We start from the raw sequence: 17,210 nt of genomic DNA on the forward strand, positions 1-17,210 counted from the left end.
TATAATCTAACGGCTGTAAATCCATTATTCCAGATGCTTCCAAATTTTTAAACCATAGTTATTAACTAACCAAACCATGATTCCCGCAAAACGTGTCTCCACTGGTGGAGAACAAACCATAGTTAAGTTAAAGGGTAAAAATGGAATTAACAAAAATATAGAAATGAATATATAGATACATTATACATACGCATGCAGATATAGCCATAAAGAAGAAGAAGCTGAAAGCTACAAACAGCAATAAGGAATAGAAGGGTTTTTTGGTGATTTTGGAGTGAATCGTAGCCGTTGAATCTTCTTTATATCTGAATCATACGGTTGAAAAGTTATCTGAATCTTCCATCGCCGGCGAGCTAGAAGAAAGGCATTATCCTCAGATCTGTTTTTCCGGTAAGGTTTTGTTTTGTTGCTTCATTTCATTATGTTGATTTTATTCCTGATTCATTGGTCCTTCGATGTTCGTTCTGGTTCATCTGAGTTTTATTCGCATTTTATCAGATTTTTTTTTCACTTATTGAATGAAAATGAGAATTAATAATACAGTAGAGTGTAATATATGATTATATTTTTGAGAAATTAATTAGATTGGTTGTATTTGAAGGTTTTGTTACATGATTTGAGTTTACCTGTTTAAGATTTGTAATTTTTTTTGGTGTTATTGAATGAATGTGAGAGTGCTTCAGTTGAATGCTAAGAAATGTTTCTTAATTGTTTGAATAACACTTTATTTAAGCAATAGCAGAGTGTTAAAAGAGTGTCATTTGAGTAAATTAATTAGATTCTATGAATTTTGTGTATTTAATGTGTTTGAAATGAGGTTTAGTTTTAAGTGTTTGTAGCTGTGATGGTGGAGGTTAGCAGGTAGCTGGTGGAAAAATATGAGGTTTATGCAAGGTGGTTTGAATACCACAGTCATCCCTGAAAGGAAGAAAAGATCGAGTCTTTGTACAAAAATCTATCTTTTCGTAAATCTTTAGAAATGAGAGATTGAGTACTAGTAATCTTAGGGAAGAGTGTAACTAATGACTCAAAAATCACGCTGTTTTAGCAATAAAGCAGTGTGTTTTGATAGGAGATAGTGTCATCTGTGTAATTAACTAAGTTCTCTATGTACGTGTTTTTAGCGAGTTTCAGTTTCAAGTGGTTTATAGCTTAGCATTGATGTTAGCACATAATAGATGCTTTTCAAGATTTGAAAGCCTTGCGTTAGTTATGTTTCCTATGTCCTAAGTGCTGAGGAATTAGAAAATCAGTGACAGGGTCAGGAGCCTAGTGCTACCATACTGGTGTCATCTGCAAATCAGTGAATCTGTTCGTATTGGGTTTAACTTTTATACTGGTCCAACTGGGTAGAGTTGTAGTAAGCTTGAGTTGTTAGCTTAGAAAAATATGGATAACCAGCCAAGTACAACTGGTCAAATACACCACCATAACTGCGTTTCAATCTCAAACTTGGGGAGGCGGGGGGAGCTGATGTAAATAAATTCCTTACTGTCACAGTGAATGTCACTTACATCTTTTTTATATTTTCTATTTGGTTGTTTTGGTCATCCATGACATGAATAACCTTGTAGTGCTCTTATAACATTTCTTGACTAATGTCATGAATTAATCCATGTTGTATTCTGATTTTGTTTTATATCTCTTTACAGATCTTTTGCACTGTCTTATCCACATCATAAGATGGCTCTTCTAATGTAACACTTGAGATTCTTGATCTCTTATTGTCCCATTGTTGATGTGATAGTGATATTTGCTATTGCCTGTGGCATCATCTGGGTTGGTTTTGGTTCCTGTTTGTACATTGATGATTGTTTCCAGATTGAATCATTTCCTGACGTGCTAACAATCCGCTTCCGAGTTTGGTGCTCAACTGAGAGTGCGTGGAAAGCTCTCTTCTGCTGCCATCTCTTTTGTTGATTGTGACGCCCAACTGTGTTTCTCAACCTTTTATGTCTCGTAACCTGGATAATTGTCCTGTTCAGACCCAGATGGCTGTGGCAATCTTCAAGAGCCCACTTGGCGGGGAGTACCATGGGAAAGGTAGGATGGAAGGGAGATCGACTGGGAGGAGACGTGTTTTTGTTCAAACCGAGACTGGTTGTGTACTGGGGATGGAGTTAGAACGCAGCGACAATGCACATACTGTGAAAAGAAGGTTGCAGCTTGCACTTAACTTTCCAGTTGAGGAAAGTTCTTTGACATTTGGTGATAGGGTGTTGAATAATGACCTTAGTGCTGTTCGCAATGATTCACCTCTACTGCTGAGAAGGAACTTTATGCATCGAAGTTCATCAACTCCATGCCTTTTACCCACAGGGAAGGATCATATCCAACCAAGAGATCAAAGTGGTCCCATTGAAATACTGGGAAATGTAGGTCGCTTTGCTGAGACAAAGCAACTTATCCAGGAAATTGTGAAGGCAATAAAGACTGGAGTAGATCCACTTCCTGTTCATGGTGGACTTGGAGGGGGGTATGTTTTCAGAAATAGCAGAGGTGAGAGTGTTGCTATTGTTAAGCCCACAGATGAAGAACCATTTGCTCCAAACAATCCTAAAGGATTTGTGGGCAAAGCTCTTGGGCAGCCAGGGTTAAAACGATCAGTCAGAGTTGGGGAAACAGGGTATAGGGAGGTCGCTGCATATCTTCTTGACAATGATCATTTTGCCAATGTGCCAGCTACTGCATTGGTGAAAATCACTCACTCAGTCTTTAATGTCAATGATGATGTAAATGGAGACAAGCCTCACAGCAAGAAGCAACTTGTGAGCAAGATTGCATCTTTTCAACAGTTTGTTCCGCATGATTTTGATGCTAGTGACCATGGAACCTCAAATTTTGCTGTTGCTGCAGTGCATCGCATTGGAATATTAGACATTAGGATTTTTAACACAGATAGACATGCAGGGAATCTTTTAGTTAGGAAGCTTGACGGTATTGGAAGGTTTGGTCAAGTAGAGCTCATCCCCATTGATCATGGGCTCTGTCTTCCAGAGAGCTTGGAAGATCCATATTTTGAGTGGATCCATTGGCCCCAGGCATCTATTCCGTTCACAGATGATGAACTTGAGTACATAAAGAAACTTGATCCTATTCAAGACTCTGATATGCTACGAAGTGAACTCCCTATGATTCGTGAAGCTTGCCTCCGTGTCTTGGTCCTTTCCACCATTTTTCTCAAGGAAGCTGCCGCTTATGGTCTCTGTCTTGCGGAAATTGGTGAGATGATGACCAGGGAATTCCGCAGTGGCGAGGAGAAACCAAGTGAGCTCGAAGTTGTTTGTTTGGAGGCAAGAAGCCTGATTGCTGAGAGGGAGATTCTTTCTCCTAAGACTGAAGTGGATAACGAGTTTCAGTTTGACATAGATTGCGAAGATGCTGGATGTGAGTCTAGTCCCAAACTAATCTCTCAGGATTTCACGAATAGAAACCCATTTCATCTTCCAATTGGAGGAAATGGCTGCTTCCCACTCTCTAAACTAGATGAAAGTATTGAGGAAGTGGAAAGGGATGAAGAAGACGAGAAGAGCTTTAATTATGTTCCTGCCCCAGCAAAGAACATTGCTGTGTCAAAACTTTCAATGTCTCTCAAGAACACCAGCTTAGGTGAGAAGAAACTGAAATATCCTAATATCTCAGGAACAAAACCAGAAAACGGCTATCTGGCTAGTTCTTCCTCTGGACATCGCAGTGCAAATGAGCAGCTTCCTGCAAGTGTCACCTTTGTGAAGGTATCAGATATGAATGACATCGAGTGGGGTTTGTTTCTAGAGAAGTTTGAAGAGCTTCTTTACCCAGCTTTTGCCAAACGCAAGTCTATCACCCTAGGTCAGAGGCAGATGCAAAGGCTTGGAACTTCTTGCCAGTTTTGAGAATCGAGGTATTACTATATTAAGTATGACTTATGCCTAAATAAGGCTGAACGAAGTTGTGATAGAGTGCGGGAGTAGGAACGTTAGAATATGCTGTAAATATTTTTGGAGACAGCCGAGTTGAAGGGCTGAGTAGAATTGGTTGTAGATTTTCTGTTTTCTTGTTGACATCTTCAATCTTTCCCCCCTTTTTAACTCTTTGTTAGATAAATAATTTGTAGAATGTAATTCGAGAAACCAAAAGTTATGTACATATTGGATGCCTTATTGTGATTTCTATGCCTCAACTTGCTTTAGGCATGGATTTTCTTTTTGATTTACCTGTGGTTTCCATCAAACAATATATTGAGTTGTGTCTTACCCTTCGGGGTAGCCCAGTGGTTTGGGCTTGGGACTTTCATGTTGGAGGTCTCAAGTTCGAAACCCCTTGCTAGCGAAAGCAAGGGGTTTGCCTTTTGGGTCAAGCTCGTCGCACCGGGCTTGCCTAGTGCAAGTTACCTCTTTTATGTGGTTTGTGAGCTATTTATTGCATAGGAGCGAGGGTTTTATCCTGTGTGCACCTAAAGAGTAGCGGCTGTGGGTTTTCTTGTAATAAAAAAAATAAAATATATTGAGTTGTCTTTTGGCATATTGTCATGTAAGTCCAGGTTGTATATTTGTATTCTCTTTCAGGTGGAAAAGGAAGACAACACTTGTGACACGCTAAGCAACACCATTATAGTAAAGGCAACAAAAAAGTGCAGGTTGGGTCCCTATAAGAAACTAGTTGCCTCTTTAATGATTGATAAAGTTTAATACTTAACATCATTGAAGAAAAATTAAGTGGAATCCATATAATAAAGTAGTACTTACTAATTAAATTAATTTGATATTGAGATGTAAACTCAAATCAACAAAAGTGAAATATAAGGGATCGGAGTGCAGTCAAATCCCTTCATTTGACCAGACTTTTTTTTTTATTGATATAATAGAATATTATACGGAAAGTTGGTTTCAAAAATAAACTTGATTGTTTTAGTGAAATATTATTGTAGTCGATATTACCTTTTGTTTAGGTTATCGTATATTTGTTTTTTTCTCCATTATTTTCAGTATTATATTTCCTTTCTATGTTATTTTTTATATGCGTTACTTGGGCTGTAGATCCTTAAATTAAAAATTGTCTCTCCACCTTTACCTTGGCTGCTGTATACACACTATATCTTAGCTCCCCAGATTTCACTTATGGAACTACATTGAGTATATCATTATTATTGTTCGTAGAAGTTTAATTGATAGAACTTTTGTTTAAAAAACACTATAAAGATGATAATATCGTACAAGATACTACCAAATCCTTTTAACTCATGATAAGTGTATAGTTTGTTCAAGTGTTGTCGATTTGGTGCGTACAGCTAATCTAAGTTGAAAAGACAGATTTTGATGTTAAACAGATAAAAAGAGATAAAGCAGATAAGATAAGATTTGGTGCAAGTCTGCATCAAAAACACAACCTTTCTATATAGGCAGTCACCCCACATTTGTTTTATCCCTTGCAACTTAAGCTAGAGAGAGTGATTAAGTAGATGTTCAAGTTTAACTCAAGTCAATGATTAGTGTATTTCAATATATCATGTTATATTTTATGACATACACTTATATCATCACCAGAAAACCACTTCATCCATCTATATTTAAGTATTTTTTTTATAAAAAAATATAGTACTAATATATATAATCTAAAGAGGAGGAGATGAATTCGTAAACTCGCAGAATCTCGCTAGATACGCCCCGACTCCGACTCCGAATAGGAGCTAGATAGAGGATAAATGAATATATACCTTGGGTTGAGTTGTAGCATAGGAGGCTCAATGCCCCTATCTTTTTAGGTAAAGGGATTTGCTATAAAATTCAAAATGTAGCTACGAATAGTAATTTTTGCTATAAAGTATAAATTCGATGTACCACATAATTTTTCAAAAAAAATGTCTTGATATATTAAAAATACACTTACAAAAAGAAGAACAAAGCGAAAATTGTAATTTTTTTGTGGGAATTACAATTTAATTATATGTTTTAAACATGCCTCCAAGGTCTTTCAGCAAGATTAAGACATTCTTTATGTCTAAAACAATAAATCAAATGATCAATAGTCATTCCAGCAGCTTGCATGAATGAATTAATAACAACTGGACCAACATGCCTTAATCCTCTCTTCACTAAATCTTTGCTAATTGCTTCTGCTTTTGGACTTCTTAATGGTACATTTCTTGCATTTCTAAATCTGTTAATTATTGCTTTATAATTCATATGGTTCCACATGTAGCAACTCAAAGATCCAAATTCCTCCCCAATCTGCATTTTAATAATAAACTAATCAATTTGACTTTTATGCACCGACAATGTAAATATATAATTGTCCATAATAACTTGAAAATAAATCGGACGATTATCTACCATGTCAAATTAAATTTAATATAGAATATAAGTTTACCAACTTGATTTGGTAAAGATGGTACTTAATTTACCTTTGTATATGGTCATTGACTTGTTCACTATAACACTAAAGTCAGAAATATTTTTTGATACATTTAAAGTAATTGAAATTAGTATAATATAAAGTAACAAAAGTACTTTTGTCATATTAAAATATCTTACCTTTATCCACTATATATAACAATAAAATCACAAAACTACACTTATATAATTTTGTAACTTTAAAAGACGAAAATAGTTTTGTGATATTATGTTGTTATAGCGGATAAAGTTTATATTGGCTTTTCTTCATATGTTATGTATTACTGATCTTTATTTTATATTATTTCGTTGCTGTTATCGTTTCTATTTATATATTTCCTTTTTTCATACTTTTTGGTAATGTTTTATTTTAAGCCGATAATCTATCGGAAAATAATCCCTCTATATCTATGAGATATGAATAAAATCTATGTACATTCTTTCCTCTTCAGGCCTCGCTTGTGGAATTACATTAAATATATGTATTTATTGTGATGGAGGTAGAGTAGATAAAATTCATGAATGCATAATAAATTAATAATGATATAGTAAAGACTTACCTTGACTATGCATTTGGCATTGCCAACTATTGATCTAACTCTATTTTCAGCCAACATGAGGGACACATTGGAGACCAATTCATTAATCTCCTTCTCTCCCATATCAGCCACTTGCTTTGCATTGAATCCAACAAAGGCTTCTCTGCATAATATAATTATCACATGATATCATAAGGATTATTTAACAATATATAATTTGTACGTGGACATTGTATATATCTATATGAATAAATAAGTGTAGTTTGGTGCACTAAAGTTTCTGTTGTATATGGGGTCCAGAGAAGGATCGAATTATAAGGATTTATTGTACATAATCTTCTCTTGCATTTATGTAAGAGGTTGTTTCCACGGTTTGGACTCGTGACCTCTTGGTCACGTGGGAACAACTGTACTAGTTAATCCACGGTTCCTCTTCTCTGAAATGCACCATTAAAAATTGGAATCTTGACTTTAATGTGATAGGATACATTTCTATGGCCCACTAGATCATTGGTCTATTGTACATAATTTTATCCTCCATTTCTGCAAAAGGTTATTTTCATGATTTGATCATGTTATCTCCTGATTACATGGAAGCAATACCAGTTACGCCAAGACTCCTTCTCTCTGAAATGCACAATCTAGAATTTGAACTCCCATCTTTAATGTGACAAGATATATTTCAATTGGTGCTTTGTTCATTGTATATATAGTAATAATAATAACAAACAAATAAATAAATAAATAAATAAAAGCAAGCTACTAACAAACTAGAAGTATGTACCTTATTTGTTCTCTTATCTTTAAAATTTCAGTCCAGTTGAAATCCATCAACAAGCCAGCCAAAGAAAGTAGCTCAAACAATTGACTGCAGTGTGTGCACACTTGGCCAATTAGGTCTCGTTTGATCATGAAAATTGTGAAGAAGAAAATCGTTTTTTTTTAAGTGAAAAATGATATTTGAAAACTGTTTATATTCTTTCATGAATTATATATTAGATTACTTACTGGTCATCATAAACTGGAACACCCCAGCATTCATCATGGAATTGCACATAAACCTTATCTGTTTATATAAATACATAGCAAACACAATGAGTCTTTAGTTTCCAAAATTTACTTTGGTACTTAAGAGGATCAATAATCCAATTAAGTTGTACTTTCATGCCCAATTTTTTTTTGTCATTCAAGAATATAATGTACTATCAAGGCATATAAGACACACTACTAAGTTATGAAAAAAGAATATATGTAATATGTATATATACTAACATTTTCTTTTTAATGTTAACTAGTTATAATAGATTAAATCGAGATGTATTGAAAACATTTCTGAACTTGACGTGAATTATTAGTTTCGTCCCCGAACTATTGACAGCCTTAAAAAACCACTCTACTTGACTAACTAAACTTAGATACACGCTGATCTGCCACATAACATAGCAAGTGGTCTCAAACTCTGGTAGGAACATGAAACTCTTAATTAATAAAAAGCCAAGAGAAGTGTAATTGAAAACACCCTAAACTTGACGAGAATTTAGGGGTGTGTTTCACGCATGTTGCAAGATCAGGGGTGTATTTAAATTCAGTTAGTCAAGGTTATTTTTGTATACTGGTGATAAATATTCTTCGACCTTAATGATATATCTTGTGTTCGAGCTCTAGGAATATAATCACTTTTGATAGGAAGTGATTTAATTACCTTCTAAAGCAGAATTTCTCTACACAAATCTGGATTAGTCATATTGCAAAGCTTGTATCATAAATTATGTGAAAAAAATAATATGATTCAATCCCAAACAAGTAGATTCAAACAAAGAATATATATATATAGTTTCAAATCAAAGGGAAAAAAACACTATCAAAAAATAAGGAATTAACAATCGATAAAATTTCATAACTAAACAACAAAAATTTCATGCTAATAATCTCCTTAATTAGCTACATATTAGCGATGGATTATAAGAAAATTCAGTTAGCTAGAAGCCTTTTAGTGACAAATTAACTAGGAATTTCCGATAAATTTCATATTTTCTTGTAGTGAAATGAGAAAAAGAGTAATGCTAGATGAAATTTACCTGTGCTATTAGTTATCCAGCTACACCTCATAAGCTCTTTCTCATTAGGACATGGAATAACTTGTGGAACAACAATATTGTTGTCTAGAATTTCTCTTTTTTTATGATCCAATGGAGAAGAAAAATCATTTATAAATGTGTGTGAACAAGTTTTGTGAAGCTCTATTGGGTAAACTTTCTTCAAATGTTTGGATAAATAAAACAAGTTATTCCCATAATTATTGCTAATTATTGGCTCTTTCTCTCTATTGTATTTCTCTAATGCATATCTTCTTGCATTTGGCTTAGACATCTTTCAAGAAGAAATAAAGGAAATAAGCTAGTCTTTCAATTAAATTTTGTACATGTAATGTGGTTGATATATACTAATATATTTTGACTTTTATGTGATGGGGAAAAGTTTGATTAATTCTATGTGAATTTCATTATGGAGTACCTTCTTATATACTTCTATCTCAAGCTACTCCTTTTGAGAAAATGTTTTAAGAAAGGAAAATTGCAATTTCGATCCTCAATTATTGATGAATTCTTATTTTTGGTTCTTCTGATTTTATTATTTTTCATGTAGTTTTCGAATATTTAAGATTTTAATTTTAAAATAGTAAATTAATCTATTTCAATTTAGCTTTGAATATTAGTCAAATCGACAAATGATAAGTATTTTAGGATGGAGGGATCAGAGTAAGTATTTTTGGTCCATTTACACACGGGATGTGACATTTTTAGAATTATATTATCCTCATATTTGAATAAATTGAAGGTTAAATGTGTTTAACCAGTTAATTATAAGGACCAAAACTTGAATTTGTCAATGTTTCGGGGTCTAAATCACAAATTCACCTTTTAAAATAAAAATTAAAAAAATAAATTGAAGAAGTGGTTCGTTGGATCTTTAAAATATTATTGAAAACTTGACTGAGTTTTTAATTCCATGTGTAGGAATTAGTCTTTTCAGAAATAAAGATTCCTAGTCGATTGAATTTATTATACCATAAACTCAATTATTTTAATCTTATAAGTGTTCTGCATTAAGAATGTTTGACAAAATTAAGTAATAAACCATAGAAATTATTTAACATAATATAATACAAATTGAATTGAATTATCACCGAGATCAATTATTAAAAAAAAATTATTTTTAGCGGCAATTAATTAATTGCAATAGTTTAATTGTCGTTATATGTATTTTTTGTAGCAATTAACACTCTTTGTAAATGTTCCTAAAGCCTATAGCGACATTAGGCTAACAGTTAATTAATGCCGGTAAAGATTTTAACACTTTTTATTAAGTGAAAATTTTATAATTGACATACATAGAACTAATAATTATAAGTTATGGCATTATTCTTTATCTTTCAAGTTTTAACAACTTTTATTGCCACAAAAAACTATTTTTGTTAGAGTGAGAGTGACAATTTAATTAGAAAAATGGATTAGTCATTTTTAATTGTTTATAGTTTAGTAGTCACTGTTCAGAAATTGTCAATATAAACCTATATATATATATATATATATATTTCTTTTTGTGTTTTAGTGCTAATTAAAATGTATGTACAGTGTCCTGTCAAATCAAGAACTTATACTACTAAATTTGTTTTACAAATAATATTTCCATGTTTGCTTCATGCATGTTACTTATTTCATCAAAAATTAAGTCCCAACAACCTATATGCTTTTCTTAATTTCCCACATTACAAATTATGACAATGAATAATGCTTTTTCTATATGTAATGTATCATTCAATCACAACAAATACTTTGAAGAAAATGTAAACCAATAAAACATTAGTTCAAGTGTTCACCTCAGTGCAAGTGGGGTTTTAGACCTAATACCATTATTTAGACCACAAATACTATGAAAATCTCTTTTGGCTGCACAGATGATGATATATTATATGTCCTAAACATGCTCAATGCTCAATTCTTAGGGTTCGCTTAATAATTTTAAATAAAGTAAATGTCAAATTACTCTAGTTAACATTGTTATCCTTTGTAATTCCTTAATAAATGAATGAATTTTAATTGCCTTTTCAATATGTAGAAATAAGAAAATTGAGAGTAACTCAAATAACAAGTCGTAGTATTCTATATTTACTATTTAAAAACACCGTGTGGGGGTGGGGGGAGAGGATAATCACTTAAGATTTCTTTTAAAAATATATAATTGAATTTTACATCTTCTCGTGTCATTGATCTTCATATTTTATCATAATTTCTATGTCTCAAAATTATCATATTTAATTATTTCGCTATTTAAAGTGATTTTATTTTTGTATTAGTTTATTGATTATTTTGTTTTAGATGATTAAATTGCATAATTTAATAGTAATAATATAATGTCAAATTATCAATGAATATCTAAAAGATTCAGAGTACAACAATTAAATAATACGCTTACGGTTATACCCAGTGGCGGAGCAAGGAATTTCAGGAAGAGGGTCCAAAAATTAAATAACAAAAGTTCTTTTTAAAAAGGGGAAGATATTGTTCCATGTGAGATTTGAACACGTGAACACTGACTCATTAAAGATGTCGAAACATACATTCAAGATATCTTAAATCACTAGGCTATAATAACCTATTATGCCAAGGATGTCCAAAATATGTTATTTAATCACTTCGTATATAATTTTACTTGTATATGCGGTATTGTTTTTGGACACCCTGGCATACATGTGCCTACGCCACTGGTTATACCTTAAAGATAATATAACACGATCATAGGCACAATACTAACCCAAATGAGATTAAGGTGGAATCTCACATAATATAGGCGATAAAAGATATAAATTTAATAAATATTTAATTAAGTGTAAACCTATTTTTTCTTAAATAACCTAAATAAAAAATATATTAAAAATATCTTTTTACTTTTATTTAAGATAAAAATAAAATTTATATATTGAACTACGTGGAAGTACGTTGTTATTCATGCATAGAAGATAAGATAAAAAAATAAAAATCGAACCAAATCGAGCCATGTGTCATTTACTAAAAAAAAGTTCATTTGCTAATAAGGAGACACGTGTGCCTGCATTAAAACAGGTGGTGCTTTCAAATGACTACTCTGTCCTTACATGTTTGGTTATCCTCTGTTTCTTCTTTTGCTTTGTGAAAAAAACTGATTTTTTCATCACTTTCTACACTTCTACTCTGAAAAAAATGCATGTAATAACAATATAATTCGTCTATTAGGTAGTTAAGTATATCTCGACAACTAAATTTTGGTAAGTGTTTGCTTGATTTTTTTTTTTATAAATATTAGCATGCATCTGTTTTGTTATATAGTTTGTGTTAATTAATTAGTTTCTAAATGATGTGCAATGGAAAATTTTGTGATGATTTAGTTCTTCTTACAATTTTTCAATATTTGGCTAGTTATTTTTTACTATAACAGGTTTAGAACTCTGTAAATAGAGGTTTATAACTTGGTTACATGTATAGTGTATAATCCTATGGGTTTTGAGAACATGTATAATGTAGTCCTACGGATTTTGAGAGTTTTATTAGTTTGTTGTAGCTCTGCCCTGTATCCCGTATGAATCCCACACCTACACTAACCATGTTGTCATGATCAGCTGGATCGTCATTAAGGGGTGTCAATGGTTGTAGTAAAAATATAGTTGTGAGGCTAGTAGGACTAGAACACACAACCTCAAGGACTTTTTGCAACGCCTTAAAGTGAAGAGTCCCACTATTAGTAACACTAAAATTGTGTATAGGTTATAATCTGCATGTTTTGGACTAGATTCTTTCATTTTCTTCAAATGTTTGTGGAAGCCATTTTGTGGTGAGCTAATAATTTGATTTTGTGTTAATGTTTAATTTATTAGAAAATGTATCCAGTATTACTACAATAAAAACAACTAACTTTTAGTGGTAATAAGTATACATTAACAAAGAGTGCTAATAAAGTTTTTACCGGCATTAGTTAATTGCCGTTAGATTCAATGTCGTTATAAGCTTTAGGGACATTTACAAAGAGTGTTACATGCCGCTAAAAATACATATTTAGCAGCAATTAAACTAATGTTGTCAATTAATTGCTGTTAGAGATCATTTTTGATGTAGTGTATAAGTGTTATGTCTTCCTCAATCCTGCTTTTATATCAAGACATGAAGAAAAATGATTTCGAGTTTTTTGTGTGAGATTTGATTTTCTTGCTCTGTGGAACTTTAATGTCAGTAGCTCACGTTTACGTACCTTCTGGTGCTATGTAGGGTGATGATTTATTCTTGTCGCTGAAGAGTTCGGAGTTCTTTTTGAGGAATTACCTTTAAAAATGGTAAGTTCTATCTCGCTTCTTGATTCTTTAAGACACTGCAGTTTTTTTAATTTCATTCTGGTCATATAGATCAGAAATGAAAGTCTATGGTCCTTGTTTATTCATATTTTGGTAAATGGCGGAACGACATTTGTTCTTTGTTTGAATTTTTTTTTTTCAATCGCGTTCAGGATAACAACTTTTCTGGAGAAGACAATGACAACATTGACTGGGATACTGAAGATGAATTAGAAATACAAGAAATACCGGATGCAACATTTTCCTCGTGCACAAATTTAAGAAATGTTGGACATCATACTGTTAGTGGTCATGGGGAGGTATATGCTTTAATCCTTGTATTCGATACCTAGTGATATTTGTTGTCGAGGAACATTGCGTCTCAATTTATGGCCTCTTTTGGTCTTCTCGTACGTGAAGGCAAGCTCATCATCAGTACCCTGTCAATCCAAGTTCATTCAACAATTTATTGTGATGGGATTTCCTGAAGAATCTATTGCAAAAGCGATAGAGCAAAATGGTATTTCAATTGTCAGTGTCTTTATACAACTAAAAAATTGATTTTTCAATTGTCGTATTGATGTTGTTGGACTTGAGACACAGGAGAAAATGAAGGTTTGGTGCTAGATGCTCTTTTGACATTCAAGGTGTGTAATATCTGCCTAATATTGTTCTCTTCTTGTTGCTGCCTATACGTTCTGCCACTTGCATAAGGCTGTCTTAGATCAGTCAGCGGTTTAAATGGACGGCTATTAACTGATGACGATATTCTGTCATTTGAACGTTTCCCTAGGTGGTGACTGTGCAATGTATGATGCCAATTGTGTTAGAATATGCTGAATTTTTATCTGTCTTCATTGTAATGATGACTTTCTTCTATCGTTTCATTTTTCAGTAGAATAGAAGAGGAAACAAAAATAGAAAAATTATCATCTTTATTTGCATAAACTTTAGTACCACGAATTGTACTTTTTGTTTGTCTTTGGATGTAGCAGGCACTTGAAGATTCTCCTGAAGAACAGCCTAGTACGAGCGCACAGATGGAACCCAGCATTAGTTCTGATGATAGCTCTTCTCAATACAATGAGAACTCTTTGGATGATGTTTATGAAGATGATAGTTGGTCCTCGAACTCGGACAATTGTATGGTATGTTATCCTCAATCATTATTCTCCATTGTACTTTTCACTGTCTAGTCGTGGCGTAGAAATAGTCAATCTGGTTTGTCTTTTTTTCAAAAATATACATCTAGTCATTTTATTCCGCGCATCTGTTCATCAACTAATTAATACTTCTTTTACCATTAGGGATGTTTGCTGGTCCTGAATCCTGTTATGAGTTTTCTAACATTTTCTGTCATTTTCTGTGTACTATGTGTGATAGAATTCTGCTAAACAGAGTTACTTGAATGACGACAACAGTTCTTTGTCTGAAAACGAGAATTCATTATTATTCCTAGCAAATATGGGATACCCCACGGAGGAGGCTTCCATAGCGATGGAGAGATGTGGTTCGTATAATTTTTTATATGTTTTGTCCTCTGTTGTATCTAGGACAAAATCTGCTTATTAACTCTGCAATATACCTAAATATCTTTTTGGAATCGCGATACCTATTTTTGATTTCATTTCCAGATTATTAAATGTCTTCTTCACAACTTTCTAGGTCCAGAAGCATCGTTTTCGGAGTTGATAGATTTCATGTGTGCTGCTCAAATGGCAAGAGAAGAAGACGTCTATCTGCCCGAAGATGAAAAGGTCTGTTTTCCTCTTGCAGTATTTTGAAATGGACTCGTGTGATGTAACAATCTGTTTTACTTTGTTCGTATTTGTAACTACATATTAGCAAATATCATTTCTCGTTGAATTGATGCATCCTTTCACTGGGACAGCCAAAACTAAATAGTGGTGGATACAAGAGGAAGATGTATAATGAACTTCGCGTAAGGAAAAAGCAAAGGGTGATTACAGATGAAGAGCCAATTCATTTGCCCAGACCTATGATTGGATTCGGGGTTCCTACGGAATCCTTACCAGCTATTGTGCAAAGAACTCTGCCAGAGCAAGCTATTGGCCCCCCTTTTTTCTATTATGAAAATGTTGCTCTAGCTCCAAAGGGTGTGTGGGACACCATGTCAAGATTCCTTTACGATATTGAGCCCGAGTTTGTTGACTCGAAATATTTTTGCGCTACCGCAAGGAAAAGGGGATATATTCATAATCTACCAATTGAAGATAGATTTCCTTTACTTCCACTTCCTCCACGTACCATTCATGAGGCGTTTCCTCTAACGAAGAAATGGTGGCCATCTTGGGATACACGAACAAAGTTAAATTGTTTGCAAACATCTATTGGGAGTGCAAGGTTAGCTGATAGAATCAGGAAAGCTATGAAAGCGATGGAGAACTTCGATGATGAGCCACCGTTGATGGTGCAAAAGTATGTTCTAGACGAATGTCGGAAGTGGAATTTGCTGTGGGTTGGTAGAAACAAAGTTTCTCCTTTGGAGACTGATGAATTTGAAATGCTAATGGGATTTCCACGGAATCATACTCGTGGAGGCGGTATAAGTAGGACCGAAAGATACAAGTCGCTTGGTAACGCGTTCCAGGTTAGCCATAAGCCTTAACCTTCTTAAAGTTTATTGTTATAATAATTTTTAACATGGTACTTAGATCGAAATATTTTTATTAGGTCGACACAGTGGCATACCATTTATCGGTGTTGAAAGACTTGTATCCAAATGGTATCAATGTTTTATCACTATTTTCTGGAATTGGTGGTGCTGAAGTTGCTCTATATCGTCTCGGTATTCCATTGAACAATGTGGTTGCCGTAGAGATATCTGAAGTCAACAGGAATATTCTGAGAAGCTGGTGGGAGCAAACAAATCAAAAGGGGAGTCTTATAGATTTCAATGATATACAGCAGCTGAACGGAGACGACTTGGAGCAAATGATCGATTCATTTGGAGGATTCGATTTAGTAATTGGAGGAAGCCCGTGCAACAACCTTACTGGAAGTAACAGAGTGAGTCGAGATGGACTCGAAGGTAAAGATTCTTCTCTATTTTATGACTATGTTCGGATAGTGGACTTGGTCAAATCCATAATGTCTAATCGTAGAGTGTGACGAAAATATGTTTGAGTTTCTGAAGGGGATGGACTTGGAAGGCAACAAGTAAAATGTTGTCTTTGATTTGATTTTGGTTTGTACATATTTTTCGATGCCCCGTGGTAATAGTAAAGGGGCACAGGTTAACTCTCTTAGTGACATCCTAATATAACTAGTATGTTCGTGCTAAACGTTCGTGGAAAAATGAACTGTTGAACTTCTCATTGTAAATGACGTTGAAAATGGGTAGTCTTGAACTTGTGATTCGCGTTGAGCTCATGAGCAAACGCCAAAAGTGTTGTCCATGGAGCGAAACTTATTGAATTTGAAGTTCTGTTCATGGGGTAAAATGTTGAAAACCATCTTACTATTTTGAATGTCATTCCTCTAAATTACTCGAATTAGAGGTGATGAAATTAGTCCGTGAAGTTATAATACGTCCAATCCATGTAAGTTTGGGCTAGTTTATGACTCAGTAGATTTGGGCTTGAAATTATCGATGTGAATTCTTGTTACAATATTTTTGAAAGACATTATTTTTGTTTGATCTCTTATTTGTAGACAGCATAAAGAAAATTTTGTTAGGTACTTAAACAAACAGTAAGGAAACAATTTTTTTTATAGCAAGGATTATGTGAGTGGCGTTATGGCTGTTATTTAGCCCATTTCAATCTAACATGTAGCCCAATGACTAGGGATGTCAATGTGTTTGGATTGCCTAAGCCCGCAAAACTTTTAATTCGCTTGGGTGCACTTAAAATTAAAACAGTGAAATCGAGCAGTAGTTGAATTCAAATCTTGATCTAGCGGATGGTTTCTCTAGCA

General features: G+C 33.6%; 4 protein-coding genes across 6 annotated transcripts in view; 2 read left to right on the forward strand and 2 right to left on the reverse strand.

Moving 5' to 3' along the window:
• Positions 1-206: 206 nt before the first annotated feature.
• LOC125856418 (phosphatidylinositol 4-kinase gamma 7-like) lies at positions 207-4,148 on the forward strand. Its single transcript, XM_049535955.1, has 2 exons — positions 207-390; positions 1,653-4,148. The coding sequence occupies exon 2, from the start codon at positions 1,953-1,955 to the stop codon at positions 3,873-3,875; it is 1,923 nt and encodes a 640-aa protein (XP_049391912.1). The 5' UTR covers positions 207-390; positions 1,653-1,952; the 3' UTR covers positions 3,876-4,148.
• A 1,678-nt stretch (positions 4,149-5,826) lies between these two features.
• LOC125856440 (uncharacterized) lies at positions 5,827-9,399 on the reverse strand. Its single transcript, XM_049535991.1, has 5 exons — positions 8,989-9,399; positions 7,919-7,976; positions 7,695-7,778; positions 6,932-7,073; positions 5,827-6,209 (listed from the first exon to the last, which is right to left on the reverse strand). Exons 1-5 carry the CDS (start codon positions 9,278-9,280, stop codon positions 5,931-5,933), a joined length of 855 nt encoding a protein of 284 aa, XP_049391948.1. The 5' UTR covers positions 9,281-9,399; the 3' UTR covers positions 5,827-5,930.
• A 2,695-nt stretch (positions 9,400-12,094) lies between these two features.
• On the forward strand, positions 12,095-16,501 carry LOC125856421 (DNA (cytosine-5)-methyltransferase DRM2-like). Of its 3 annotated transcripts, none has more exons than XM_049535963.1 (10): positions 12,095-12,215; positions 13,210-13,274; positions 13,445-13,591; positions 13,692-13,791; positions 13,875-13,918; positions 14,264-14,419; positions 14,655-14,781; positions 14,937-15,028; positions 15,163-15,882; positions 15,966-16,501. In XM_049535963.1, the coding sequence occupies exons 2-10, from the start codon at positions 13,272-13,274 to the stop codon at positions 16,401-16,403; spliced, it is 1,827 nt and encodes a 608-aa protein (XP_049391920.1). In that variant the 5' UTR covers positions 12,095-12,215; positions 13,210-13,271; the 3' UTR covers positions 16,404-16,501. The 3 variants fall into 3 exon arrangements, with proteins under 3 accessions (XP_049391920.1, XP_049391921.1, XP_049391922.1); XM_049535964.1 differs by having other exon boundaries at positions 12,106-12,215; positions 14,267-14,419; XM_049535965.1 differs by lacking the exons at positions 13,692-13,791; positions 13,875-13,918 and having other exon boundaries at positions 12,127-12,215; positions 14,267-14,419.
• The window catches only part of LOC125856419 (uncharacterized), a 175,119-nt gene continuing 174,214 nt past the window's right edge, over positions 16,306-17,210 (reverse strand). The window contains exon 19 of the mRNA XM_049535958.1: positions 16,306-16,316. The gene's annotated coding sequence lies outside the window, so the exon portion shown is untranslated. The remainder of the gene's footprint in view (positions 16,317-17,210) is intronic.

Source organism: Solanum stenotomum, chromosome 2 (assembly GCF_019186545.1).
Source record: "Solanum stenotomum isolate F172 chromosome 2, ASM1918654v1, whole genome shotgun sequence".
Lineage (NCBI taxonomy): Eukaryota > Viridiplantae > Streptophyta > Magnoliopsida > Solanales > Solanaceae > Solanum > Solanum stenotomum.

Excerpts from the sequence above, each read along its gene's own strand:
- LOC125856421 (XM_049535963.1), top strand. Across the intron at positions 13,792-13,874 it reads AAAAGCGATAGAGCAAAATG|GAGAAAATGAAGGTTTGGTG; the intron begins GTATTTCAATTG and ends CTTGAGACACAG. Across the intron at positions 14,782-14,936 it reads CATAGCGATGGAGAGATGTG|GTCCAGAAGCATCGTTTTCG; the intron begins GTTCGTATAATT and ends ACAACTTTCTAG.
- LOC125856418 (XM_049535955.1), top strand. The coding sequence starts at position 1,953 with ATGTCTCGTAACCTGGATAATTGTCCTGTTCAGACCCAGATGGCTGTG.
- LOC125856440 (XM_049535991.1), bottom strand. The coding sequence starts at position 9,280 with ATGTCTAAGCCAAATGCAAGAAGATATGCATTAGAGAAATACAATAGA. Across the intron at positions 7,977-8,988 it reads CTGGATAACTAATAGCACAG|ATAAGGTTTATGTGCAATTC; the intron begins GTAAATTTCATC and ends TTATATAAACAG. Across the intron at positions 7,779-7,918 it reads GTTCCAGTTTATGATGACCA|TCAATTGTTTGAGCTACTTT; the intron begins GTAAGTAATCTA and ends CACACACTGCAG.